Here is a 24394-nt window from a genome sequence, read left to right on the forward strand (position 1 = left end):
CCATCTTGTCTGTCTCGTAGCATTTGAGCGGTGCTGTCGGATAGTATTCTGAAACCTCTACCCTACTGATTCCAAGATGGCACCAGTTTCTCAGGCTTGAAGCCTTGGCACCTCGGAAGGGATAGTGCTCTTTACAGCTCTGGCTCGTTTGAAACAAGACCCAGACATCTAAAAAGCAGGATTTTCAGCTGACCTGTTTAAAGAGAAACTGAATATGTGGAAGTAGCCTGCTAGTTTAACCTTCCTAGTACGTTCACATGGCCTGTTTGTGGTCCCCCGAATTTAAATACGCTGACATTCTGCTATGGAGGTGACTGATCTACACAGATACCCCACTGCTGGTATGTCCCTGCTTTTCAGCCTCATGGCTGGGGTTCAAGCCATACAGAAGCCAAGATGCTGAACAAAGCCCTTTGAGCTGGCCAAAGAATGCATATAACAGGGTGGACTCGGTGAAAACAAATACTGCATGATTACTTTGAACACGATCGGGTTACAAAATTTACACTGAGCTATGCGAACATCATACCAGCATATCAGACAGTTTTCCAGATTAGACATTTTGGATTCCATTTCCAACCTACTTCCCCTTCATTATGACCCAGCCATTTGGGAGCCGACAGGTCTACCATTTGTACAGTATTAACAGTGGCGGTATCTTAAGAGATCTGTCAAAGTATTCCCTCTCATTTGTGTGTGGGGGGGGGGGGGGGCAGGTTCCTGTACAACTCAAGCATTTCCTCAAACAATAAGCCTTTCTATCCTGTGGACTGTAACTACGGTCCACTGTACATGTAATTCTAACGATGCACTGATGCCTTAACAAGGCCACAGGGACCACTCGTGAAGTATTTTAATGCCAGTATTACCTTGTTCTGAATAGTATCCGTCCAGAAGACTCTATTGAGGAGGTAGTGGAAGTCCACCCCGACAGGGACTCCTCTGTTCTGGGAATGGACCAGGGTGCGAGAGCTGTGTCCATGGATGTCACCAATCAGCAGGTCTTGGCCATTGGAGAAGACCAGCGAGGCTACGCTAGCTACAGACAGTAGACAAGGCAATCAGTAAGACAACACGCCAAACATTTCATCATCTCTTATAAACACCTGTCATATGCTGTTTGAGCAGTTGTTTTTTGACTGTATATACTGTATAATCATTCATTCATTTACTCAGCAGTAGAAAACAGAAAATAAATAACAATACATTTGAGTCAGTCAGTTTTGAAGCCATACTATTGGGTTGATTCAAATCTTAATCTATAGTAACCTTTAGTAAGATTTTTAGAAACTCAAATGGTCAAGATAATTTGATCTGTATTGTTAACATAGTAAATCCCTCTTTGCTGCTGGCCTCAAAGTCAGAGGGGTCCACAGACACAAACGACTGGCAGAAATAACACTCAGTGTGCAACAATGCACCAGAAAGCAGAGCAGGCGGACAGAGTCTGGCAGACAGGAGGCTGGGTTGAGGGGCTCTAGGCAGCAGGAATGACTTTGATATGTTGAAGTATATTGAAGCTCAACACTGGCCACTCACTTGAGGTGTTAGCTCTGCAGTATCGGTGCTGCTCCAGGAAATAGCCCTCTCGACAGCTGCAGCGATGGGTTCCTATCCGGTCTTCACAGAGCTGGTCGCAGACGCCCCACATCTGACAGTCGTCAAAGTCTTCACCCAAGAATTAAAAAATAAAAAAATGGAATAATTCAAAGCAAACATCCAATATTCTACCTCTAGTAGCCTGAGATTCCAGTTCTTTCAATGTACTGTAACGGAGTGAATTTATCAGTATTTACCGATACAAGAGCGGCTGTTATTGTTGTTGACAGTGTACCCAGAAGGACATGAGCAGGTTCCTCCCTCAGGAGACGCATGACAGCGATGCTCACAGCTCAGAGAGGCACACCTCCAGATACCTGACAACCACAGACAGACACGCATTACTCCCAATGTCACTTCTCAAAATAAAGTATGTGCGTGCACTTTAAACTGATTGTACTGTTACTGACTGCAATTGCGTCCAGCAGTGGTGTTGGTCTCATCCTCTCCATCTGGACATTGGGCTGTCCCATCACACAGTTGGTCCATTGGGATACACAGGCCTGAGGATGGACAGGGCCATTCTCCAGGATAGCACTCACGTGATACAGCGTCTGCAGAGAAAACAAAGTCATCTTCATTGCCTTGCTTTGAGAAAACAGCAACAATGTGTGAGGTATGCATTGAAGACAGCAGCCTTATTGGAGGATTCTGCAGCCCATTCTCCAAAAACACTCTTCAGTGAGGAGGGGGGGAAATCTATATTTTTTTAACCTTTATTTAACCAGGTAAGACCCATTGAGGTTAAAAACCTATTTTGCGAGGGCGTACTGGCAAGAAGGCAAAACAGGGAAATAGCAGCGTGTACTTAAAATATTACAGAAAAATACTAAATACACACAAAAGCGTCACAAGTTACAGATACAATTCAAGATTAGAAACAACTGCGACTATCACAAACAGTGTTGTCGATCAGAGTCTTAAAAACTGGCAAGGACACTAACTCCCGTAACTTTAATATCTTTTGAAGAATTCTAAAGCTCTTTGGAGGGGTGAGCGATCAAAGAGGAATTTGACTACCACACTTTAAGGAGCACAGAGCCTAGCCCATACCAACCACGGAGACCAGAGGTGAATCAGCTTTCGACACAGCAGTGTTTCTCACTCCTTCAAGTGTGTATCTACTGAACCCGCTTACTGTTTCTTTTTCAGGGTTCTGGGTCCAATATTAAAAATGTGTCAAGAAGAAGGGGAGCTGTCACACTGTAGCATCCATACCACAGCCTTTCTCATCTGCATTGTCTTCACAGTCATCTTCTCCATCACAAAGCCAGACCTGGTGAACACAGCGACCGCTGGGGCATGTGAAGTAGCTCCCTCTGCAAGCGGGATAGGCTACAGGGCGAGAGAGAGAGAGAGAGAGAGAGAGAGAGAGAGAGAGAGAGAGAGAGAGAGAGAGAGAGAGAGAGAGAGAGAGAGAGAGAGAGAGAGAGAGAGAGAGAGAGAGAGAGAGAGAGAGAGAGAGAGAGAGAGAGAGAGAGAGAGAGAAGCACATTGAAAAGGTCAGATTAAGTCCAAGTTAGGGGGAGAAACTATCTGGGTGAGGAGTTAAGATTAGAGGTGCAGACTATGGGTTGACAGATAGCAGTAGTGGTGCGAGGAGGGTAGAGGTACGCACTGCAGCTCTGTTCATCACTCCTGTCTCCACAGTCGTCGTCATGGTCACAGACATAGCGTTGAGGGACACACTCTCCGTTTCCGCATTGGAACAGGCCACTGCTGCAGTGCTGTGCTGAATAAAACAGACACAAAACCCCTTCAGTGACTGTCTGTATGTGTCAGTTTTTAATCTTACCCCTGCTGCACTGACCGGACGAGGGCCTGGTTAAATACGTGGTCATGCGGGTCAGCTAGGGCTGTGGCGGTCATACAATTTTGTCAGCCGGTGATTGTCAAGCAGATAACTGCTGGTCTCACGGTAAGTGACCGTTAATTAACATAAAAACATTTAACATCTCCTGGCTTCCACACACTGATGCAGACCTTTGGAACATCTACATTTAAAAAAAATGTCTAATAAATCCACGTAATATAGCCTACACCATCACAATAAATCCATTATTTATTTTAGACAGGTCTAAAGAAACATGATATGAAGAAAATGTAGTCTATTTCAGAAGAACAGAATAGCATTGTCTGAGTTGTCCTCATGCTAGGTCCTGATCTGGCTATGCCATATGGCTATGGGCTACACTAGTTCATTGAGCAGATAAGATTTGCTTAGAATTCCGTGGCATTATTTTATATTATTTATAGTATGAAGAACATAAATGAACAAAGCTGAATAAAATAGAAAGGATATTTTCTCCAAATGATTTGAGGGAGTGCGCACATACAGCTATTCTGTGTTGAGAGGTTAACAAAGAAACAGGTACTCCTATATGCTTAATTTAGAGTTATTTATGTAACTTTAGTTGTGATACAAATGTTGGGCTAAATGTTTTGTACATTCTATGATGTGACTCTAATGATCATTTGAAAAAAGTTGCATGAAAGGCATAAGCTCTGCTTAGTTTTTTTGCTCAGGTTGTACACACTCCAATAGTCTCTCATTAACAATTTGACAAGCACTTGATAATGCCTCGAATTTCCCGGCTGCATCCCCTTTGTGCGGCCGTAATGCCCCCTAAACAAATCCATGTCTTTTGCGGCCAGTGGCCGTTGTGCCCTTGGGCTGGATATAATAATTATAATTCCCTTCTCCCGGCTGTGTGCCGAAACACCTCTCACTCACATTGTTCTCAGTCACTTGATTGGGCCTTTTTCACAGGCTACAAGTGAAGACAGACACATCGGGGACGTAACTGCTCGAGTCCTTATCTAATTCTTGAGGCGCATATTGAAGATATTGGAAGAATTGTCCACATTTACTTTTCGTCAGCCAACAAGATGAGTCGGCCTAACAAACAGCAAAAGCACTAGCCTATGTCAATCTACTATCCCCCATAGTACAAAAGTTGACCTATTTTATTCTGTGCGAGAAATACATATTCTAAACATAGTCTGGGACAGTTGTGGGATGCGATAGATCCCAAACTAATACAACCACTATCATAAAAAAAAACTGTTTTAAGCAATGAGCCTGATGCAACAGATGAGAATGTTTAGCTTAAAATGTTGATAAACTAAGGCTATTTCGTCACATTATAAGCGCTGAAAAGCGCACATGGCAATAAGCGCAAATGTTCCATTAGCAGGAAAACACCACCACCAGGGGCAGAACAACATATGTTTTACCTTGTCAGCTCAGGGATTTGATCTTGCAACCTTTCGGTTACTAGTCCAACGCTCTAACCACTGGGCTACCCTGCCGCCCCAATATAGTAGGCCTCCTCTTTTTAATAGAGGCCATCACTCTGTTTTCCTCACGCAATTGCATAGCCTATAGAAATGTTGCGCAACATGAGCTCATGGGCTCTAATGAAGTGTTGGATTAGATTTTCGATTACATTTGCATTGATGTCAGAGTGATTAGAGGGACAATAGAGTGCTGAGTACCAGCAGTTAAAACGTTTGGTAGGCTACTAATGACCATCAGCAGCATCAGAGCTTGGAGAATCATAATTACCGTGACTAAATGGTCACGTGGAATTTGACTGCCCTCATGACTCTTGACCGGTAATGTGGCAGTAATACGGTCATCGTAACAGCCCAAGTCACAGCCAGAAGTGAACACTTACTGCAGTTGGCCTCGTCTGACCCGTCACGGCAGTCCATGACCTGATCACAGTGCTGGGTCCGGTTATAACAGGCACTGTTGGCACACCTCAGCTCTGTACACTCAGGGTAGTCTGAGAGGGAAATAAACATGACAAATCATACCAGACTGACATAGAACAAACCCATCTGTGGAATATTCAAAGAATATAAAGAATAAGCATCAAATAATTTGTTCAAAGAGGTGCATAATGCTTTCCCTTTCAAACCTCAAATGTCTCTACTAGTCTTAAACATGACATTTCTCAAATGTCTTAAGCATTCCTATATACAGTTCTCAAGTACTCAAGTATTAACACAACTATGCAATTAGCCAAATGTAACAGTCTGCTGCTAGCAGATCATTAACTTAGCTGCCGCATTGGCAGCTCTAACCCCCTTTTAATCTCATGAACAGTAGAAAATATACCCTTAAATGCTCCCCCAGGAAGTCACGTTGGCAATTCACCTCTGAAATATAAAGCTTTGTACGTAATTATGGCAAACAGGCTCAGCCTGTGATGGCGCAAAAAAAAATGCTAAAAGCTAATGGGAGGATAAAACACTTACAGTAAGTTTTCTATTAGCGCCACAAACAGCCTTGGCTTTTTTTTCTGCCATTGTGAGATTACCAAAGTGTGCAGTGCTGTGGGTCTAACATGTCGGCACAATAATGGAATAGCAGCTGAACTTCAGCTTGACTAATCCCCAAGGAATCTGCAATCAACCTCTGACAACAAGAAGCATATTGTGGCCATTCTGTCAGTCAGCAAGCCTCTTAATCTTACAAATTGATTAAAATGCCACAGGAGCCTGAGGGAAGAAGGTAAGTAAGCCACACTGGGGAACTTACGGCAGTCTCTCTCGTCAGCCCCATCGGAGCAGTCGGGCAGCCGGTCACACCTGTACTCCCCTGGGATGCAGGCCCCATTGGTGCAGCTGAACTGCCCACTGGAGCACGTCCTACCAGCTGCAGAGAGATTGAGGAGCAACTTAACCACAAGTGTAGCATTTCTCTACCCCCTTAATTGCCTTTGTCATTGATTTTTGGGTTAACATTTGTGGCACCTGTCACACTGGTGAAAAGTCTAAATAGAATATGTTGTACACTGTATGGTCTACACAGTACTTGTGTATTGATTTCCTCTACTGTAGAAAGTGCGAGAACTTACGACAGTGGTGTCTCTCATCTGAGCCGTCCTCACAGTCCTCTTCGTCGTCACAAACCCAGACATCTGGGACACACTCCCCGTCACTCAAGCACTGGAAATGACTCTCATCACATGTTACAAGGGCTGAGGACACACACAGCACATCCAATATTAGTCTCCACACTACCAGCAACAACACTTAACATGTAGGTGAAGGTCTAAGTAAGACAACGCCAGGTGATTCTTACACAAGACACTTCTACGAAGCAACGCTTTTGCTGCTCTTTAACAGGGAGACGTGAGTAAATGGGACAAATCCTGTTAACATGTAAAGGGAGAGGGTCATTGTGCAGCCCAGTCCACTGTAAGAGGAGAAGTTACTCACGGCAGTCGGCTTCATCAGAATCGTCTACACAGTCTAACGTTCCATCACAACGCCAGTGCTGTGGGATGCATCGGCCTGTCCCACACCGGAACTGCCCCGTCTCACAACCTTCATACAGGAGACACAATATTACTAAAGTTAACTTCTAAAGTTATCTTCATTCCATATGTTAGACCAATTCTCATATCCTATTTTGTAATACCTTCAGTCCCCAGGTGCATAATTCTTCCTGATCTTGATCATGATCATGGGTATTTCTAAACTAGGTCAGAAATAAGAAATAATTTCCTGTCAAAATTTCCCTCTCTACTATAGTTAGTCCAATAAATAGAAGGAACTCTTTGTGCCTCTTATCAAAACATCTAAACAGTGTTGGGTGTGTTTGGGAATGTCTCTTATTGATGAAGCATGGTGTTAACAGCATCGACAGGGCCTGGAGATGAGCGTGCCAGCCATCCTCAAAACAGTTACACAACACTCAGCACACTCATCCCAAGCTTCCTTTTGATGTTCTCACTGAGTGGCATCTGAGGAGATAAGGTACCCCCACTCTACCTTCCCTGACGTTTTCCAGGAGATATCAACTGAAGCAGCATAGTTCAGTGGCAGAGCGCTCCGTCAGACCCGTCCGAATTGGAATGTACAATTCTCATTGTCTCTCTCTGACAACCTGATTTATGGTGCATGCTGTTCCTTGTCAGAAATGTAATTGGGATAAATAGTGGTACCAGGTGGTACCGCAACCCTTAAACCCAAATTCTTTGCTGAGGGAGATGTAAGGTGGTGGTTGGTGGTGCATGTCTGGGGTTGGTGGTCTACAGTGTCTTATCGACTACCTTTAATCACAGTCCCTGCTTGGTCAAATATGTGCTGAAGTGAAAGGTTTTACATTGCGTCAACACCTCAGTTGCAAAACAAACTGAAGACATTGTTCTAGAAACAAACGACACTGAGAAATACAACCAGTAATACAAATGACCTCTGTTTTATTTCCAATCTATAAATCAAACACTGCCATCCGACCAATCAAATTACACACAAAACACAAACACATATATATTTTTTAAACAACATTACATTTCCAAACATTGGCGGTAAGATTTTTGGATACTGATTCATGACCAGTTTTCACATAACATAAATGTGTCAATGGGCGATATCCATCGATCATATGTTATACATGTATTGTGACTCCTAGAAGCAAATATGCAAGTAATCAGCTATTTCCATTGCATCAGCTAGCTGTGCCATCACCAGTCAGCATGTGCATTGAGTTCCTATTAGCACAACCTTTCACGTGGTGCTTCTCTCCCACTCCAGCTATCAACAAATGACTTCAAATTCCAATGGCATAGGAGCATGTTCCATGATAAGGGCATGCAAAACAAAAAGACAGTGGTCAATTGCAAACAAAAAGAAACCGACGTGTTGAAAATATAGCAACTGGACAATTTTGTACGGGAAAAATAATTTTCAATCCGTCCACACCCATCTAGGCCTAACGCTAAACATGAGCTTTCATGAGATAAGGCACTGAACTAAGCATCAGTATGACGTCATCCTTTGATCTTGTGCTGATAAATTGAAATCTCTTAGGAAACTACTGCCTTTTTCTTCTTCTCATTTAAAAGAAGCATAAACTGATACGGCGTCGGTTGCACAGGTTCTACTGACATTTCTCCTTTAGCAGGACGTAGAGACACCAGGAGATATTCAAGGACAAGATGGAATTGTTGGACACTGACATTAAGAGTCTGCCTACTTAATTAAAGAACAAGTCTGGCAAAGCATTTACCTCCGACAGGTGAAAAAAGAGCACTTCCAATATGACCAGTACTGGACCAAACGCCGAAAGCCAAGGGAAATGTTCCTTCCTCGTCGAACAGACATACAACGTAACGAATTGACTTGGAAAATCTCAGCCCATTCAGTTGACAAATGTTGTGTGAGCAGGCACTTTATTATAGGCGAGTCAGAAGTTGATCATCTCTTTTATGTAATGTGCTCTTCAAAGATGACTCACTTCCACTTGAGTTGTGGGGTCATGACTGTGCTAAAAGCCTTGTGAGGGGCTTCTCATATCATGAGGTCTGGTCTCAGATTAATTAGCCGACACCACTAAACTGCTTTTAAACTACGCCAGCCAAAGGGGCTTCATATTTAACTAATTCAGCAGCCAATTGAGAAGCAAGCTTTTTTCCTGCTCAGTTTACTAATGATAAAATTGCTTCCCCATTAGCTCAAAGAGTGCCTTTGTTGGGAGGAAATGATCCGGGAGGTTTCAGCATCATCTGTAACATGCAGGTAAGACAAACGGTGCATACAGTATCGGAGCACCACAGTGACACCACTGAAAGACATTTTGGTTTATCTCTGTACCCCTGAACAGACATTCAGTGGTCTAATGCTCAATGCCATTATGATCATTATAAGATCAACTCTGAATATGTCATATTTGACAATGTATGGTAGATATCAGACAAATAAAACCACGTTCACTCGTTGCTTGACCCACAAGTAGGATTGCATATCAATGTCCACCAGTTTATTAACATAACAAACCAACATATTTTTCAAAAGAGCAAAATATTAAAAGTGTCTTTAAGCATCAATGGACTTCAAGTTCAGAGGAAGGACACTCCTGAGGCCTCCTAGCAACAATGGACTTCAAGTTCAGAGGAAGGACACTCCTGAGGCCTCCTAGCATCAATGGCGATGTTCATAATCCCTGTTCATAATCCCTGTCTGCTATGCATTAGGTTAACAGCTTTCAACAACCTTTGCCAAAGGGAAACCAATCTTCTGAGACATTCAAATGAAGCCAGTGTTTCCTGACAGTATCAGTTCTGGGAAAGGTGACTGGCAGACTAAAGTGGACTTTTAAATGAATGTGAGCTGCTCTTACATTCAGCCATAGTCTTTTTTAAAGTCCTTTGACTAACTATTCCTTCAGGAATAAATTGGGTAAATAGTTTTTTTTTTAAAGCCAAAATATATGAACAATGATCAAAATAGGGGCAATTTGACTCTGTCAGTCAATTACTATTAAAATAAAGTTTAGAGAAAAGTGGCCAATATGATGCAAATAAGCTCTTAAGAATGTGGTGTCTAAGGATTGGTACTTTTTTGTTAGTGTCTTTGTTTAGCCTGTTTTGTTTAGTTTGGTGTTTTGTTTTGTCCCTCTCTCTGGCCATGTCTTTTGTAATTAGCCATCTTAAACCCACAGCAGGCGAGAACCCCACACTATCCACAGAGAAAGATAAGGGCGCCCTACTACTGCCAAACAAAGAGGAGCAGCAGAGGAATTTTCATTAGAATGAAGCCTGCCAATGCCTCAGACCCCACTGTGAAATCACAATGGCACAATGGAAGAGCCAGCAGGGCTTCAACCTCATAACTGGAAGTGTCACCACGCCAAATGGACTATGAAGAGGGATAGCAGAATGCAGAATACAGTATAGCTTCATGCAAAAAACCACAAGTTTAACAGAATCACCCCTCCCTTCCCCAAAACATCTCTTTCCAATCATGTGGGGGCCCTGAAAGAGTTGTAGCCTCTTTCATCAATACCGCCTGGTTTTTGTGCGTCCCCTCGCACTCTCTGAATGTGTGTCTAGAAAACGTCTGGCAGCGTGGAGCGTTGGATCCGTCCATGCTGTCAGAGCGAAGTGCTCCTGCTCCATTTCATATGGAAATCAATTCAACAGAATGCAGTCAATTGCTGAACAACTGACTTTGGCTCTTGCTGCCACACACAAAACAGAGAAAAGCCCAAGGGAGTTTGGTATTGGCATAGGTACAAAAGGAGGCAAGAAATAGTGTCTGAGGAATGAAGCTGTACTTCTAATTCTAACTTGAAAAAACTTGTATAACGTTTTTTAACACATTTGTAAGGCTAGATTTGACTAGAAACGTGTAAAAAGCAACAGAGATGGAGATGTTACACTGCACTTCTGCAGGAGGTCAAATGGTTTTGTTCACACGGCCTCTGACAAACTGTCACTCAACACAACGTGAGCATTGTTAGCCTAAACCTTGCACCCTATGCATCACATAATAGTCTGGGACCTGGGTTGAGAGTGCTGTATAATGGGAAAGGATTAGCCCTTCATTTGAGTCAACTGTGCTAACTTCTGTTCTCCTTTCCAATACAGCGTTAACGTTGCTCACGGATTTACACCGGAAAAGGCCGCAGCATCTTTAAGATTTAGCACGCACATGCTGGCCAAGGTTTTCTGTGCCTTGTAAAATTTCAACATCAAACCGCAAGTGTTTTTTTGTAGTGCTATAAAACAAATTAACTAATAATAGGTTAGGCTCAATGAATGTGAGCAACTGAAAACACCTATTTGAGTTAGTAGGGGAAATGTTAATTAGTCAACCCCATATCCGCCTGTACTAGATAACGTGTGTAACACGTTGAACATCTTGTTCATCCTGGTTTAATTGTATGTTTTTTTTTTCTAAATAAATCACGCATGTTTTTCACAAGATCCTGAATGACCAAGGTTGTTTGGCAAATGATTGAGGTTTGAAAGGCATTTAGCCCCAATATTCAAGCAATTAACCTGCGAAACCATGTTTTGAACGGCCACGGTCAAATCAAATCAAATTGTATCGGTCACATACACATATTTAGCAGATGTTATTGCGGGTGTAGTGAAATGCTTTCCACCAAGTCCAGTTCCTTTGTTACCTATTATTGTAACATTAAATCACCCTACAAGTGTGTCACACTAACCATTACTTCAACACAGGTGTTTTACAACACTTTTAAAGCCTCTTTTAAAGCCACAAAAGACTGTCTGTCACACATTAAATGATCATCAAGTTGAGCCACATTAGCTTTTTTTAAATTACATTTAACCTTTATTTAACTAGGCAAGTCAGTTAAGAACAAATTCTTATTTACAATGACGGCCTACCGTGGGTTAACTGCCTTGTTCAGGGGCAAAATGACAGATTTTTACCTTGTCGGCTCGGGGATTCAATCCAACAACCTTGTGGTTTCTGTCTCAACGCGCTAACCAACTAGGCTACCTGCTGCCCCAGCTTTGGAGAAACTTTGACAGGGCAAAAATGAGTGTGAACCCTATCCCTGGAGGACCCAGCGGAAATTAGGCTCAATGGATTAGAGAAAGTAACCTGTCCTCCAAGGCCCTTTTTGTCATTTCCTCTCAAACGCATGCTGGATAAATCGGGATTAAATCAACCATTCCTGCCTCAAATTTCTGAGGAGATCAACAAGTGCCATGATGCAAAACGGCAAAAGATGCAGGATGTACATGAGGCCTATTCCTAGTCAATGCAGTTAAAACTTGGTATATACTGAAACAGACAACTTTGATTACCTGTTGACTTCAATGTCTTTTTAAACTAGGATGACACAAATCCTTGGTACATCATTGTTCATTTCTAAGGGACAAGCCTGCTATTTACTAACATGAAAACGCTGGCAAAGCCCTGATTTGATTCAAAATTATAATTAATTCTGGCGAAAACCATGCTCATAGCCTCAGTTTGTAGAGATCACTACCATATTATGTACTAAAAAATGCCACTGGATAATTTCAATTATTACATTTGATTGAGATATGTGTTTTTTTATTTGATTATTTTGTCATACTTTCTTATTTTGTATTGCCTTGGAATGTACAGTAGCCTTTATAGTGCAATACAGCTAAAAAAAAAATTAAGAAGAAACATACAGCCTATTTAGCCTGGGATGGTTCCATGTGAGGTTGTAAGAACTTTCCCCTTGAAGTTTACATACACTCTTTTGCCTGTTGTTGCTTAGGTAGAAATAGTCACTTTCAGCAGCAGCAGCAGCTGCAGCGTAATTAGTTGCTTGATTCACACTAAGGAGATTACATACTAAGGGTTGAGCAAAAAGAAAGCAGATTACAATTTGAGCAGTAGGGTATAGGCTACACTAGTATGCAAGAGACAAAGATAACAGTATTTCAGATCTATCAAACAAGGTATATGACTAGTTTCTACAACATTTTAAGGAAAATGGGTCCTTGAATTAAGGCCATATAATTAGTTATCATCTATAGAGGTTTTGCACTAGGCAAGCCGTTGAGTTCCTCTGAATAAGATTTGTACCAGTAGCTTGCAGTCCACACAGATTGTCTGCAAGTCACATGCTCACTTCTGTTACCTAGCAACGACAAAGCTCTGGCAAAAGTTCTCCAAGAGAGAACTTCAAATCAGTCTGAGGCAGGCTTTGTGCTCAATACAAGCTTTAATAATGTTTAGAGTGGAATAGTTTTGTTAAATAAGTCAAATATTGTAAATTATATTAAATTAATTCTGTATTTATTGGTTGCAAAAAAAAATATGTGTAGTGCTGGGGAAATAACTGGCCAAGGAGTTGGTAAGATTTGACAAAATAAATTCAGATTTTTTTATATAGAAAGTGCAGATCACTTTATAAAAATATAAATGTATGTTTTGTCACGTACACTGGACAGGTGCAGTGAAATGTGTTGTTTTACAGCTCAGCCATAGTAGTACGGTGGCCCTGGAGCAAATTAGGGTTAAATGCCTTGCTCAAGGGTACATCAACAGATTTGTCACCTTGTTGGCTCAGGTATTCGAACCAGAGACTTTCAGTTACTTACTGGCCCAATGCTCTAACCGCTAGTGCCTATCACTTAAAATAGGCCAAGCATTGTCCAAACATGGCTAAATGGCTTGTTTTTTACTTATAGATAGCCAAATTAGATGATTGTTTGCCTATCAACATCTTAGCTGAGTAAAATATGTCTTCAAAAAACAACCCCAATAACTACAAATCAGGCCACTTTACCAGATAGGTGTTATTGGGTTCTATGTACAAGTGGTTGACATTTTCTCATCCAGGGCAGATATAGGCTACACAAACAACTCTCCGCAGGTTCACAATGAATAAAGGCTGTGTTTAGATGAGTTTAGGATACTCTTACCTTGTGAATGACAGCGGAAAGTACAGAAAATCAATATAACAAGAAGTTTTGCAAGTACTGCTCTCCACATTCTGATGCTGGGTCCCGGCTGGTCCGTCCAGCTCCTCATGAAGCCGGGCAGATGGAGGTGCTCTAGGGACTGAGATGCTGTTGCTTGCCTCTCTCTTTTTTGTCCCGCTAGTTGATGAAAAGGGGCGTACACAAAGCCAGAGACGGTCGCTCCCCCAACCCCAGCCCTGCCGATAAAACCCTTAAACCGCGCGCCCTGGAATCTGCATAATTCCATTGCCCGGGATGTCTCATCTACACGTGATTTGACATTGCGTTGTCCATCAGACAGCTAGGTAGGCCCTAATGGTGGCAACATTAGTGAAATAAGAACGCAGCATTTTGTTGTCTTGTTGTCTAAACATCTATAATAATTACTCTCGATGTAAATCAAAACAACATGGATTAGCCTAAAATAGCTCATTCGCAAATAATTCCCTGGAGACTTTATTTTTTACAAAGCTGAATTGAAAGATTTATGTCCTAGGTCTTAAACATGTATTTATTTACTGTTTATCTATTTACTATTTATTTAGTAGTCAATTTGATTAACTCAGCAGCAGGCAAATAAAAAACTGTTGCTCTTCTTCCACCATGCTCACATGATCTTTCACATCCAGTGAGTAATAAGACAATTATTTGTCATAAGAGTAAAATAATCGAATCAATTATAGGTTATGTTGTTGCCAGAGCTTTGTTGAATGTTATTTTTTGTTCTGACTGAAAGGACTCAACGTTATTCAGCTTCAGGGTGACCTTGGTGTGTTGGTACGGGACTACACCGGGGCCAAGGCTCGCCTCAATTACATGGGGGCACTGGGGCAGGATCATAATTTCAAGGCCAAGATCATGATAAATGGCACAAAAAAAAGCTGTAAAATGAGATGAAATCGACGAATCAATAAATATAGGCCTGCAAGTTGGATCACTATTTCGTCCTGTAAATGACTGCCTAATAATCACATACTTTAGGTCTACAAGCAAGGTGTCACCCAATAAATCCATTGAATATCCCAAAATGGTTTGATTTGAAATATAAACTGTGCCTCAAGCCTTGCAGTTTCGCTCTTTTTCGTAAAAAATCATGTTTTGATGTGCTGGGTATCATTCATAGCCTAATACATTTGATTGTTTTTGTACTCCTCGATAACTATCTATTTGTATACATTGCTTTTAAATATTGGTGTTACGGAAATAACGAAGGATTGGGTCTGGGACCATGTTTGCGAGCCACTTTAGATGGGCCTCACGTTTCTATGTGTAGCATGCAAACCCATTTATGATAGGCGCAGCAGCCCCATCATGTGGTGCAGAGGAGGAAATTCCACCTGCGGCGCGCCGTTTCATATTACATCTGCAACACTTCCGAACAATGCAACATAGCATTCCTTTTTCCATTTCCCTTGTGCATTTGTGTCGAGCTGTATAATTCCGTGGCTCATGTCTTTTGGCACAAGCCAATTAGCCAAATAAATACATACAAAATCAACTACGTTATTATAAATGTTACAATTCTGGTCAAACATGATTAATGTTGGTGTATGCCACCGCTCACTAAGAAATGGTGCGAGGAAATGTAAAGATGGGAGGGGAGAAAATGGTTTCGGGTAGGCAACTGAAATGACAGTTGCCATTAGCAACAGCTGAAACTTTGCGGCTCTCCAACAAGACCCATTGTAAAATACTCGTTGAAGTAGTAACGTTAAGTGAACGATACTGATTTACGCATCTCGAAGCTCGTATACCTTTTTCTAAAGGCAGTCGACATGGCATCACCCCACAGAAGTCCAAAAGACTTAAGGAAGATGATAAGAGAGACCAAACAGGTAAGAAACAGTACCAGGTTATTATCATTTCAAGAAACGTCGACGTCCGGCTCTGCCAGATTGAAGCTACTGTAGCTAGCTAGCTAACGTTAACCATCTACTCGTCATCATTAGCAGTAAAGCACGCTTTGTTTTGCATTATTTAGCCACCTGTGAGTGTGGATATCTGAATACCGCATGGCCAATCTTATGGGAATATACATTTAATTTCCCTCGAATTAAAACAAGATTGCATTGCAATGAATAATGTATAGCTAGCTAATTGTCTGACTGACAGAGTGATTATCTGCTGTTCACTTGCTCCAGGCTGCTTGCACTTGCAGACGGGAAATGTTTGCTACAATGTTACAAATGATTGGAAACAAATTGTTTTCTCGTGGAACTCCATGAGTCTCAGTGGAAATAAAATGTTGCAATGTTGGTGACAGCAGGGTTGGAAGGAAACTTCGGTTTGGGACAATTTGAGTCGATGGGGATATACATCAATAAATGGGGGGAGGTACAACATAACTCTACATGGTAGTTGGGGTTATTGGACGATCGGCTGGATGTGCCACAGAGAGTAGAACCCGAATGGTCGTCACTAGTTACCACGCCTATTAAAAAATATATTTTTCTTAAAATTTGATTTTAAAGGTAGCCTTAACGCGAACCACATTGGTAACCTCATGTCTAACCTTAAATGAAGACCAAAACGCAGATTTTTACGATATAGACCATTTTACTTTGTGGCTGTGGTAACTAGTGTAAACCAGCCTGACTGGACTAGGAATAGTTAAGCCAAAGGATGTAGTACTGCTAGGACCCGTGGGGCAAGTGCAGCCCAAAAATAGTTTTAAAGTGGCCTGCAACATTTATAAAATTATATGACATGTGTCCCACAAGAGAAAATAAAACACAAAACTATTTGGTGCTGGTAATGTTTCATAACTACAGGACCTTATAGGTATGTAAAATCTAAGAAAGTTACCTCAGATGAGTGTTTTTATAGCAAGATAGACCTGGTTAACAGTATCACTGTAACATGAGTGCCTAATGTAAGTCAACTAGGCTAGGCTACATGTCTATACATTTCACATGACTTCTTTTTTTCCTCCAGGACATGGACGATGTCCACAAGTCTTTAGAGAAACTGCGTGGCCTTTCCCTGGACGAGAGGACGGAGTCAGGGATGCTGCGGTCAAGGATAGACGAGCAATCGAGTTTGATTTGCATTTTGAAACAAAGAGCAGACGACATGCTTCTTCGTTGTCAGGCTCTGGAGAGGATCAACTCTGAGTTAGAAGACCTGAGAGCAGACGTACAGACCGAACTTGACAAGGAAAAGAAGAGATCCATGCAGTTGGAGCAAAGATTTATGGATCTGGCAGCCAACCATCAGGAGCTGATACATTTCAAGGACGAGTACAAAAGACAGAATGCCAAACTAAAACAGGAGAACGAACGACTTCGGGAAGAGAACGAGAAACTTTTCTCTAAAGACTTACAAGACAAAGAAACAGTTGTTTTGAAACTAACGCAAGAACTGAGAGACCTTGCTGAGCAACATAGAAGTCTTGATAATGAATATCAGTAAGAATGCACCATTTGTTTTTCTATTTAAATTTATGGCCGCATTTTTAGTGAATGTGGACTGACTTCATCCGATTATTCAATGTAGGAGTGTCATAACAATAGGTATATATTTTTTCCAAACAGGGGAAAAACAACTGGATTCAAGACCAAACTTAAAGGGCTCATGGATCTCCATCAAACTAAGGAGGCGTCCTTACAAGATGAATTGCATGATGCTCAAAGACAGCTGAGCGATGCAGTGGAGATGTGCACGGGTGAGTTTGGCTGTATAATTCTGTTTACCAAAAAATATCTGTCCTAAATGAGAAATATGACCGCTTTTCTGATGTCTCTTGACCAGAACTTGATCAACAGCTTAAAAAAGCTAGAGAAAATGATTCATTGAAAGGGACAGAGATGCAGAAACAAATTGAGGTCTTGGCCAAGGAAAAAGACAAATTCTTGGATCTCTCGATGCAAAGGGGGAAACTAATACAGGTAATGCATAACATACATTAAAAAAAATTTTACCAGAATGGCAGTTTTAACTAGACATGGAAGCAGTTCAGCCAAATCATGATATTTCTGCCTTTTGAAAGGATAAACAGGTGGAAATCCAGCAGTTGGAGACAAAAAGGCAAGAGGTGGAAAAAAACAGGGCTGCTGCAGAAGAAAGGTATGTATATAATGATTTAAAGGCCCAGTGCAGTCAAAAATGTGATTTCCTGTGTTTTATATATATATATATTTCCACACTATGAAGTTGGAATAATACTGTGAAAATGATGATGATGCCCGTTTAGTGTAAGAGCTGTTTTGGTGGGATGGAGTTTTGGCTTGCCTGGTGACATCACCAGGTGGTAAATTAGTTCAAATGAATAGAACAATAAGAACGAGTGTTCCAAATCTCTCCCCCTCATACCACTCCCAGACAGTCCTAGTAAAAATGTTGCTTGAGAAATTGCTCTTGCTAAGAAGCTATTTGTGGTTCTTTTTGATGATTTTGATTGAAAACAATCACAGTAAGGTACTTAATTTTTACCCAGAAAGGATTTGATATTGAGATAATCAAAACGGCTGCACTGGGCCTTTAAAATTCAGTCAATACTGGCACACAAAATGTACAGTCTGTATATCAAATATGTCTCTGCTTTAGGTTTGAAAGAGAGGCAGCTGTGGTGAACACTAATTTGAAAGTCAAAGAACTCCAGCATGCTCTTGATCAGTCTGTGAACACTTGCAACAAGCTGAAGAAGGTTAGTTGAATTGTGGGAAAACCAATGATGTATATAAAACCTGGATTGCTAATGCTATGTATTGACGATTGAGAGGCTTTGAAGACACCGGTCGGCCATATTGGCACTCCCCAGTCCTCCATAGGAAGGAATCAATGGAATTCTACAGGATTTCAATTAAATATATGAAGGACAAAATTACAGATTTATGTATTTTTTGTTGTAGTGGGGACAGTGGGGACAATTAGTCATCTCTTAAATGTATACTTTAAATAAAATGTTTTTCAATTTGTTTCTATTTTATGTTTATCTTATTAAATATAATTTTAAAGTATCCATTAAGGTGTCTGTAATAGAATACATGTGACAAAAACAAATGTAGACATTAATAAATGCATTTCTGTAGCTTCCTAAATATTTTTTACAATGTTGGGGGAGTGCTAAGATGGATGCATGGTGGCTTCAACACACTGCCGTCTAATTTGTCATCTAGTGTATATATAAATCATTGGGATAAACTGACGTTGCAATATTGCAAAAGAGCTGCTATAAAAGTTATATCGTGCTCAACTGTATACAATTATTTCATAGGATTTTGACGCCTATAAAAACCACAGCACCGACCTACTTGAAAAGGAAAAGGAATTAAATGCCAAGCTGCGCCATATGATTGGCTAAGACTACCATTCCATCCACCCATTCACTGATGTAATAAGATAAGAGTATGAATTTGCTTCTCTCCCAGGCCCACCCATTGCTGTGCCCATGCACAGTCATGTGAAATCCATAGATTAGGGCCTAATGAATTACTTTCAATTGACAGATTTCCTTATATGAACTGTAACTCAGTAAAATCATTGAAATTGTTGCATGTTGAGTTTATATTTTTGATTGGTGTATTTACATTGTGTGCACATGCTTCACGAGATAGAAATCTGAACATACTACCTGCACTTTGAAAATGTGGATTCATTATAATTTCCTGTGGATATATTGTTTCAAAATCATTCCTACATAACGACTAACCATCCAGACAACCGGTAGAGAAAGTTAAGTTAAAATGTAATTTTATCCAACATCCAGGCTTGTAGAGGACATGAGAGGACCATTTCAAACACAAACACTGAAATGTCCCAGACGGTGGATTTAGAAATTCTTCCGTCTGGTCCCCAGGCAAGTGTTGAGAGAGCGGCTGGGGCTCTACTGAATGCTTTTAGGGTATTAAACCCTGGCTTAAGAGCTTGCAGAGCCCCTGTGCAGCAGCGTCAGAACCCAACATGGTGAATATGGCTGAAGGTTGAAAAGAGACAGTGCACTGTAACTTTTATATGGAGAAGCCATATGAAGATTCTGGCTTAGTTTACGTCTCTCTCACAAGAGGGCAGTGCAGGCTGTGTGTGTGTGTGTGTGTGTGTGTGTGTGTGTGTGTGTGTGTGTGTGTGTGTGTGTGTGTGTGTGTGTGTGTGTGTGTGTGTGTGTGTGTGTGTGTGTGTGTGAGAGAGCATTTGACCATTGGAACGTTGTTATTTATCAGGCTTGAACATGTTGATGTTACCTGGCTAATTCTTCTCATGATAAATTATTGACAACTATATGCAGTTGAAGTCGGAAGTTTACATACACCTTAGCCAAATACATTTAAACTCAGTTTTTCACAATTCCTGACATTTAATCCTAGTATAGATTCCCTGTCTTAGTTCAGTTAGGATCACCACTTTATTGTGTAATGTAAAATGTCAGAATAATAGTGGAGAGAGGATGATTTATTTCAGCTTTTATTTCTTTCATCACATTCCCAGTGGGTCAGAAGTTTACATACACTCAATTAGTATTCGGTAGCATTGCCTTTAAATGGTTTAACTTGGGTCAAATGTTTCGGGTAGCCTTCCACAAGCTTCCCACAATAAGTTGGGTGAATTTTGGCTCATTGCTCCTGACAGAGCTGGTGTAACTGAGTCAGGTTTGTAGGCCTCCTTGCTCGCACACGCTTTTTCAGTTCTGCCCACAAATGTTTTATAGGATTGAGGTCAGGGCTTTGTGATGGCCACTCCAATCCCTTGTCTTTGTTGTCCTTAAGCCATTTTCCCACATCTTTCGAAGTATGCTTGGGGTCATTGTGCATTTAGAAGACCCATTTGCGACCAAGCCTTAACTTCCTGACTGATGTCTTGAGATGTTGCTTCAATATATCCACATCATTTTAATTCCTCATGATGCCATCTATTTTGTGAAGTGCACCAGTCCCTCCTGCAGCAAAGAACCCCCACAACATGATGCTGCCACCCCTGTGCTTCACGGTTTGGATGGTGTTCTTCGGCTTGCAAGCATCCCCCTTTTTCCTCCACACATAACGATGGTCATTATGGCCAAACAGTTCTATTTTTGTTTTATCAGACCAGAGGACATTTCTCCAAAAAGTATGATATTTGTGCACAGTTGCAAACCGTAGTCTGGCTTTTTTTATGGCGGTTTTGGAGCAGTGGCTTCTTCCTTGCTGAGCGGCCTTTCAGGTTATGTCAATATAGGACTCGTTTTACTGTGGATATAGATACTTTTGTACCTGTTTCCTCCAGCATCTTCACAATGTCCTTTGCTGTGTTCTGGGATTGATTTGCACTTTTCGCAGTACGTTCATCTCTAGGAGACAGAACGCATCTCCTTCCTGAGGGGTATGACGGCTGCGGGGTCCCATGATGTTTATACTTGCGTACTATTGTTTGTACAGATGAACGTGGTACCTTCAGGCATTTGGAAATTTCTCCCAAGGATGAACCAGACTTGTGGAGGTCTACAATTTTTTTCTGAGGTCTTGGCTGATTTCTTTTGATTTGCCTATGATGTCAAGCGAAGAGGCACTGAGTTTGAAGGTAGGCTTTAAAATACATTCACAAATACACCTCCAATTGACTCAAATTATGTCAATTAGCCTATCAGAAGCTTCTAAAGCCATGACATCATTTTCTAGAATTTTCTGAGCTGTTTAAAGGCACAGTCAACTTAGTGTATGTAAACTTCTGACCCATTGGAATTGTGATACAGTGAATTTTAAGTGAAATAATCTGTAAACAATTGTTGGAAAAATTACTAGTGTCATGCACAAAGTAGATGTCCTAACCGACTTGCCAAAACTATAGTTTGTTAACAAGACATTTGTGGAGTGGTTGAAAAACGAGTTTTAATGACTCCAACCTAAGTGTATGTAAACTTCCAACTTCAACTGTAGTAACTGCTTATTATAGGAGTTATTTTGATAAATTATTAACAGCTATTAACCTAAAAAAGGTTGTGATGACAAAACAACTCCTACAATAAGCAGTAAGAACTGAATGTCAAATGTCATGTTGCGCCAGAAGATTATCCTCTGGCCACCTCCCACTTTTCAGTATATGCTAAACTGATTTGCAGTTCTCAATATATGTTCTATAGGTAGTAAAAAAGCCTGGTAGTATACATTATACTGTGTTCCTGACACTTATGATCTGTAAATCACACCTCAGTGCTCGTTACTTTTAATAAATTAGGCCTGTACGGATAGGCAAGTAATAGTTACTGCAGCTGTGTCTGTAAACTTTCTCTGTTCCCTTGGCGAAACAGTGCCACTAAGCGTTACTGTAATCTGAACTCCATCTGTGAGTGTTTGGTTCAGGAAACTTTGCACGCATCCCTGCATGTTATGCTGTTTTATGGGCATGATTCGTTAAAAGTGGAAATAGGTGCAGACAAATGATCAAATAATTATATTTAGGCCTATAAGAAACGTAAGAAAAAAGAACACACCATGATCTTATGTTGTGTTACCTAAAACAACTGGTAAATCTATGTTTACACCACGTGTGATCCAATTGGCTCGTTCTGCTGTATCTGTTTCACACATTGAAGATGAAACCCTTACAAGCTTCAACAATCAATGGTAGTGGCCCCTTTCTTGACATTTTAACTTGTGAAATGCAAGATGACAGCCATCTGACTGACTAATACCAGGGTCATCCTAAGTGGGATGTAAACTCGGCAAAAAAAGAAACGTCCACTCACTGCGTTTATTTTCAGAAAACTTAACAAGTGTAAATATTTGTATGAACATAACAAGATTCAACAATTGAGACATAAACTGAACAAGTTCCATAGACATGTGACTAACAGAAATGGAATAATGTGTCCCTGAACAAAGGGGGGGGGGGGTCAAAATCATAATTAACAGTCAGTATCTGGTGTGGCCACCAGCTGCATTAAGTACTGCAGTGCATCTCCTCCTCATGGACTGCACCAGATTTGCCAGTTCTTGCTGTGAGATGTTACCCCACTCTTCCACCAAGGCACCTGCAAGTTCCCGGACATTTCTGGGGGGAATGGCCCTAGCCCTCACCCTCCGATCCAACAGGTCCCAGACGTGCTCAATGGGATTGAGATCCGGGCTCTTTGCTGGCCATGGCAGAACACTGACATTCCTGTCTTGCAGGAAATCATGCACAGAATGAGCAGTATGGCTGGTGGCATTGTCATGCTGGAGGGTCATATCAGGATGAGCCTGCAGGAAGGGTACCACATGTGGGAGGATGATGTGTTCCCTGTGACGCACAGTGTTGAGATTGCTTGCAATGACAACAAGCTCAGTCCGATGATGCTGTGACACAATGCCCCAGACCAGGACGGACCTTCCACCTCCAAATCGATCCCGCTCCAGAGTACAGGCCTCAGTGTAATGCTCATTCTTTCGACGATAAATGCAAATCCGACCATCACGCCTGGTGAGACAAAACCGTGACTCGTCAGTGAAGAGCACTTTTTGCCAGTCCTGTCTGGTCCCGCGACGGTGTGTTTGTGTCCATAGGCGACGTTTTAGCCGGTGATGTCTGATGAGGACCTGCCTTACAACAGGCCTACAAGCCCTCAGTCCAGCCTCTCTCAGCCTATTGCGGACAGTCTGAGCACTGATGGAGGGATTGTGCGTTCCTGGTGTAACTCGGGCAGTTGTTGTTGCCATCCTGCACCTGTCCTGCAGGTGTGATGTTCGGATGTACCAATCCTGTGCAGGTGTTACACGTGGTCTGCCACTGCGAGGACGATCAGCTGTCCGTCATGTCTCCCTGTAGCGCTGTCTTAGGCGTCTCACAGTACGGACATTGCAATTTATTGCCCTGGCCACATCTGCAGTTCTCATGCCTCCTTGCAGCATGCCTAAGGCACGTTCACGCAGATGAGCAGGGACCCTGGGCATCTCTCTTTTGGTGTTTTTCAGAGTCAGTAGAAAGGCCTCTTTAGTGTCCTAAGTTTTAATAACTGTGACCTTAATTGCCTACCGTCTGTAAGCTGTTAGTGTCTTAACGACCGTTCCACAGGTGCATGTTCATTAATTGTTTATGGTTCATTGAACAAGCATGGGAAACAGTGTTTAACCCCTTTACAATGAAGATCTGAGCTGTTCTTGCCATAATATGGACTTTTACCAAATAGAGCTATCTTCTGTATACCACCCCTACCTTGTCAGAACACAACTTGGCTGAAACACATTAAGAAGGAAAAAATTCAACAAATTAACTTTTTAACAAGGCACACCTGTTCATTGAAATGCATTCCAGGTGACTACCTCATGAATCTGGTTGAGAGAATGCCAAGAGTGTGCAGAGCTGTCATCAAGGCAAAGGGTGGCTACTTTGAAGAATCTCAAATATATTTAGATTTATTTACCACTTTTTTAGTGACTACTGATTCCATGTATGTTATTTCATAGTTCTGATGTCTTCACTATTGTTCTACATGCAGAAAATAGTAAAAATAAAGGAAAACCCTTGAATGAGTAGGTGTGTCCCAACTTTTGACTGGTACTGTAACTCAAGCAAGTATTTTTTTTATTCCACAAGTATTATCAGATCAACTGTTTTGTACATATATTTATCAGACTCAAGTTACAAATGCTGGTAAACACTCAAATACATTTAGTGACATTTTTTTC

At 41.4% G+C, this 24394-nt stretch overlaps 2 protein-coding genes and 1 pseudogene across 3 annotated transcripts in view; 1 reads left to right on the forward strand and 2 right to left on the reverse strand.

The window, feature by feature from the left end:
- lrp2a (low density lipoprotein receptor-related protein 2a) overlaps positions 1 to 13925 on the reverse strand; it is a 69760-nt gene extending 55835 nt beyond the window's left edge. For both annotated transcript variants that reach the window (XM_071340547.1, XM_071340546.1), the window contains exons 1-11: positions 13782 to 13925; positions 6832 to 6939; positions 6468 to 6590; positions 6149 to 6265; positions 5280 to 5390; positions 3218 to 3331; positions 2818 to 2934; positions 2010 to 2153; positions 1797 to 1916; positions 1540 to 1668; positions 870 to 1039 (exon numbers count right to left, since the gene is read on the reverse strand). In XM_071340547.1, coding sequence (XP_071196648.1) covers positions 870 to 1039; positions 1540 to 1668; positions 1797 to 1916; positions 2010 to 2153; positions 2818 to 2934; positions 3218 to 3331; positions 5280 to 5390; positions 6149 to 6265; positions 6468 to 6590; positions 6832 to 6939; positions 13782 to 13890 — 1362 coding nt within the window. In that variant the 5' untranslated portion in view covers positions 13891 to 13925. The remainder of the gene's footprint in view (positions 1 to 869; positions 1040 to 1539; positions 1669 to 1796; positions 1917 to 2009; positions 2154 to 2817; positions 2935 to 3217; positions 3332 to 5279; positions 5391 to 6148; positions 6266 to 6467; positions 6591 to 6831; positions 6940 to 13781) is intronic.
- A 1457-nt stretch (positions 13926 to 15382) lies between these two features.
- On the forward strand, positions 15383 to 19312 carry LOC139538469 (coiled-coil domain-containing protein 89). Its single transcript, XM_071340548.1, has 7 exons — positions 15383 to 15655; positions 16755 to 17227; positions 17354 to 17484; positions 17571 to 17707; positions 17809 to 17885; positions 18366 to 18465; positions 19036 to 19312. Exons 1-7 carry the CDS (start codon positions 15596 to 15598, stop codon positions 19120 to 19122), a joined length of 1065 nt encoding a protein of 354 aa, XP_071196649.1. The 5' UTR covers positions 15383 to 15595; the 3' UTR covers positions 19123 to 19312.
- A 3641-nt stretch (positions 19313 to 22953) lies between these two features.
- On the reverse strand, positions 22954 to 23706 carry LOC139538470 (uncharacterized; annotated as a pseudogene).
- Between the last annotated feature and the right edge of the window lie 688 nt (positions 23707 to 24394).

Source organism: Salvelinus alpinus, chromosome 14 (genome assembly GCF_045679555.1).
Source record: "Salvelinus alpinus chromosome 14, SLU_Salpinus.1, whole genome shotgun sequence".
Classification (NCBI taxonomy): Eukaryota; Metazoa; Chordata; class Actinopteri; order Salmoniformes; family Salmonidae; genus Salvelinus; species Salvelinus alpinus.

Coding starts and splice junctions, on each gene's coding strand:
- LOC139538469 (XM_071340548.1), top strand. CDS start 15,596: ATGGCATCACCCCACAGAAGTCCAAAAGACTTAAGGAAGATGATAAGA. Junction 15,656..16,754: donor TGATAAGAGAGACCAAACAG/GTAAGAAACAGT, acceptor TTTTTCCTCCAG/GACATGGACGATGTCCACAA. Junction 17,485..17,570: donor TGCAGTGGAGATGTGCACGG/GTGAGTTTGGCT, acceptor TCTCTTGACCAG/AACTTGATCAACAGCTTAAA.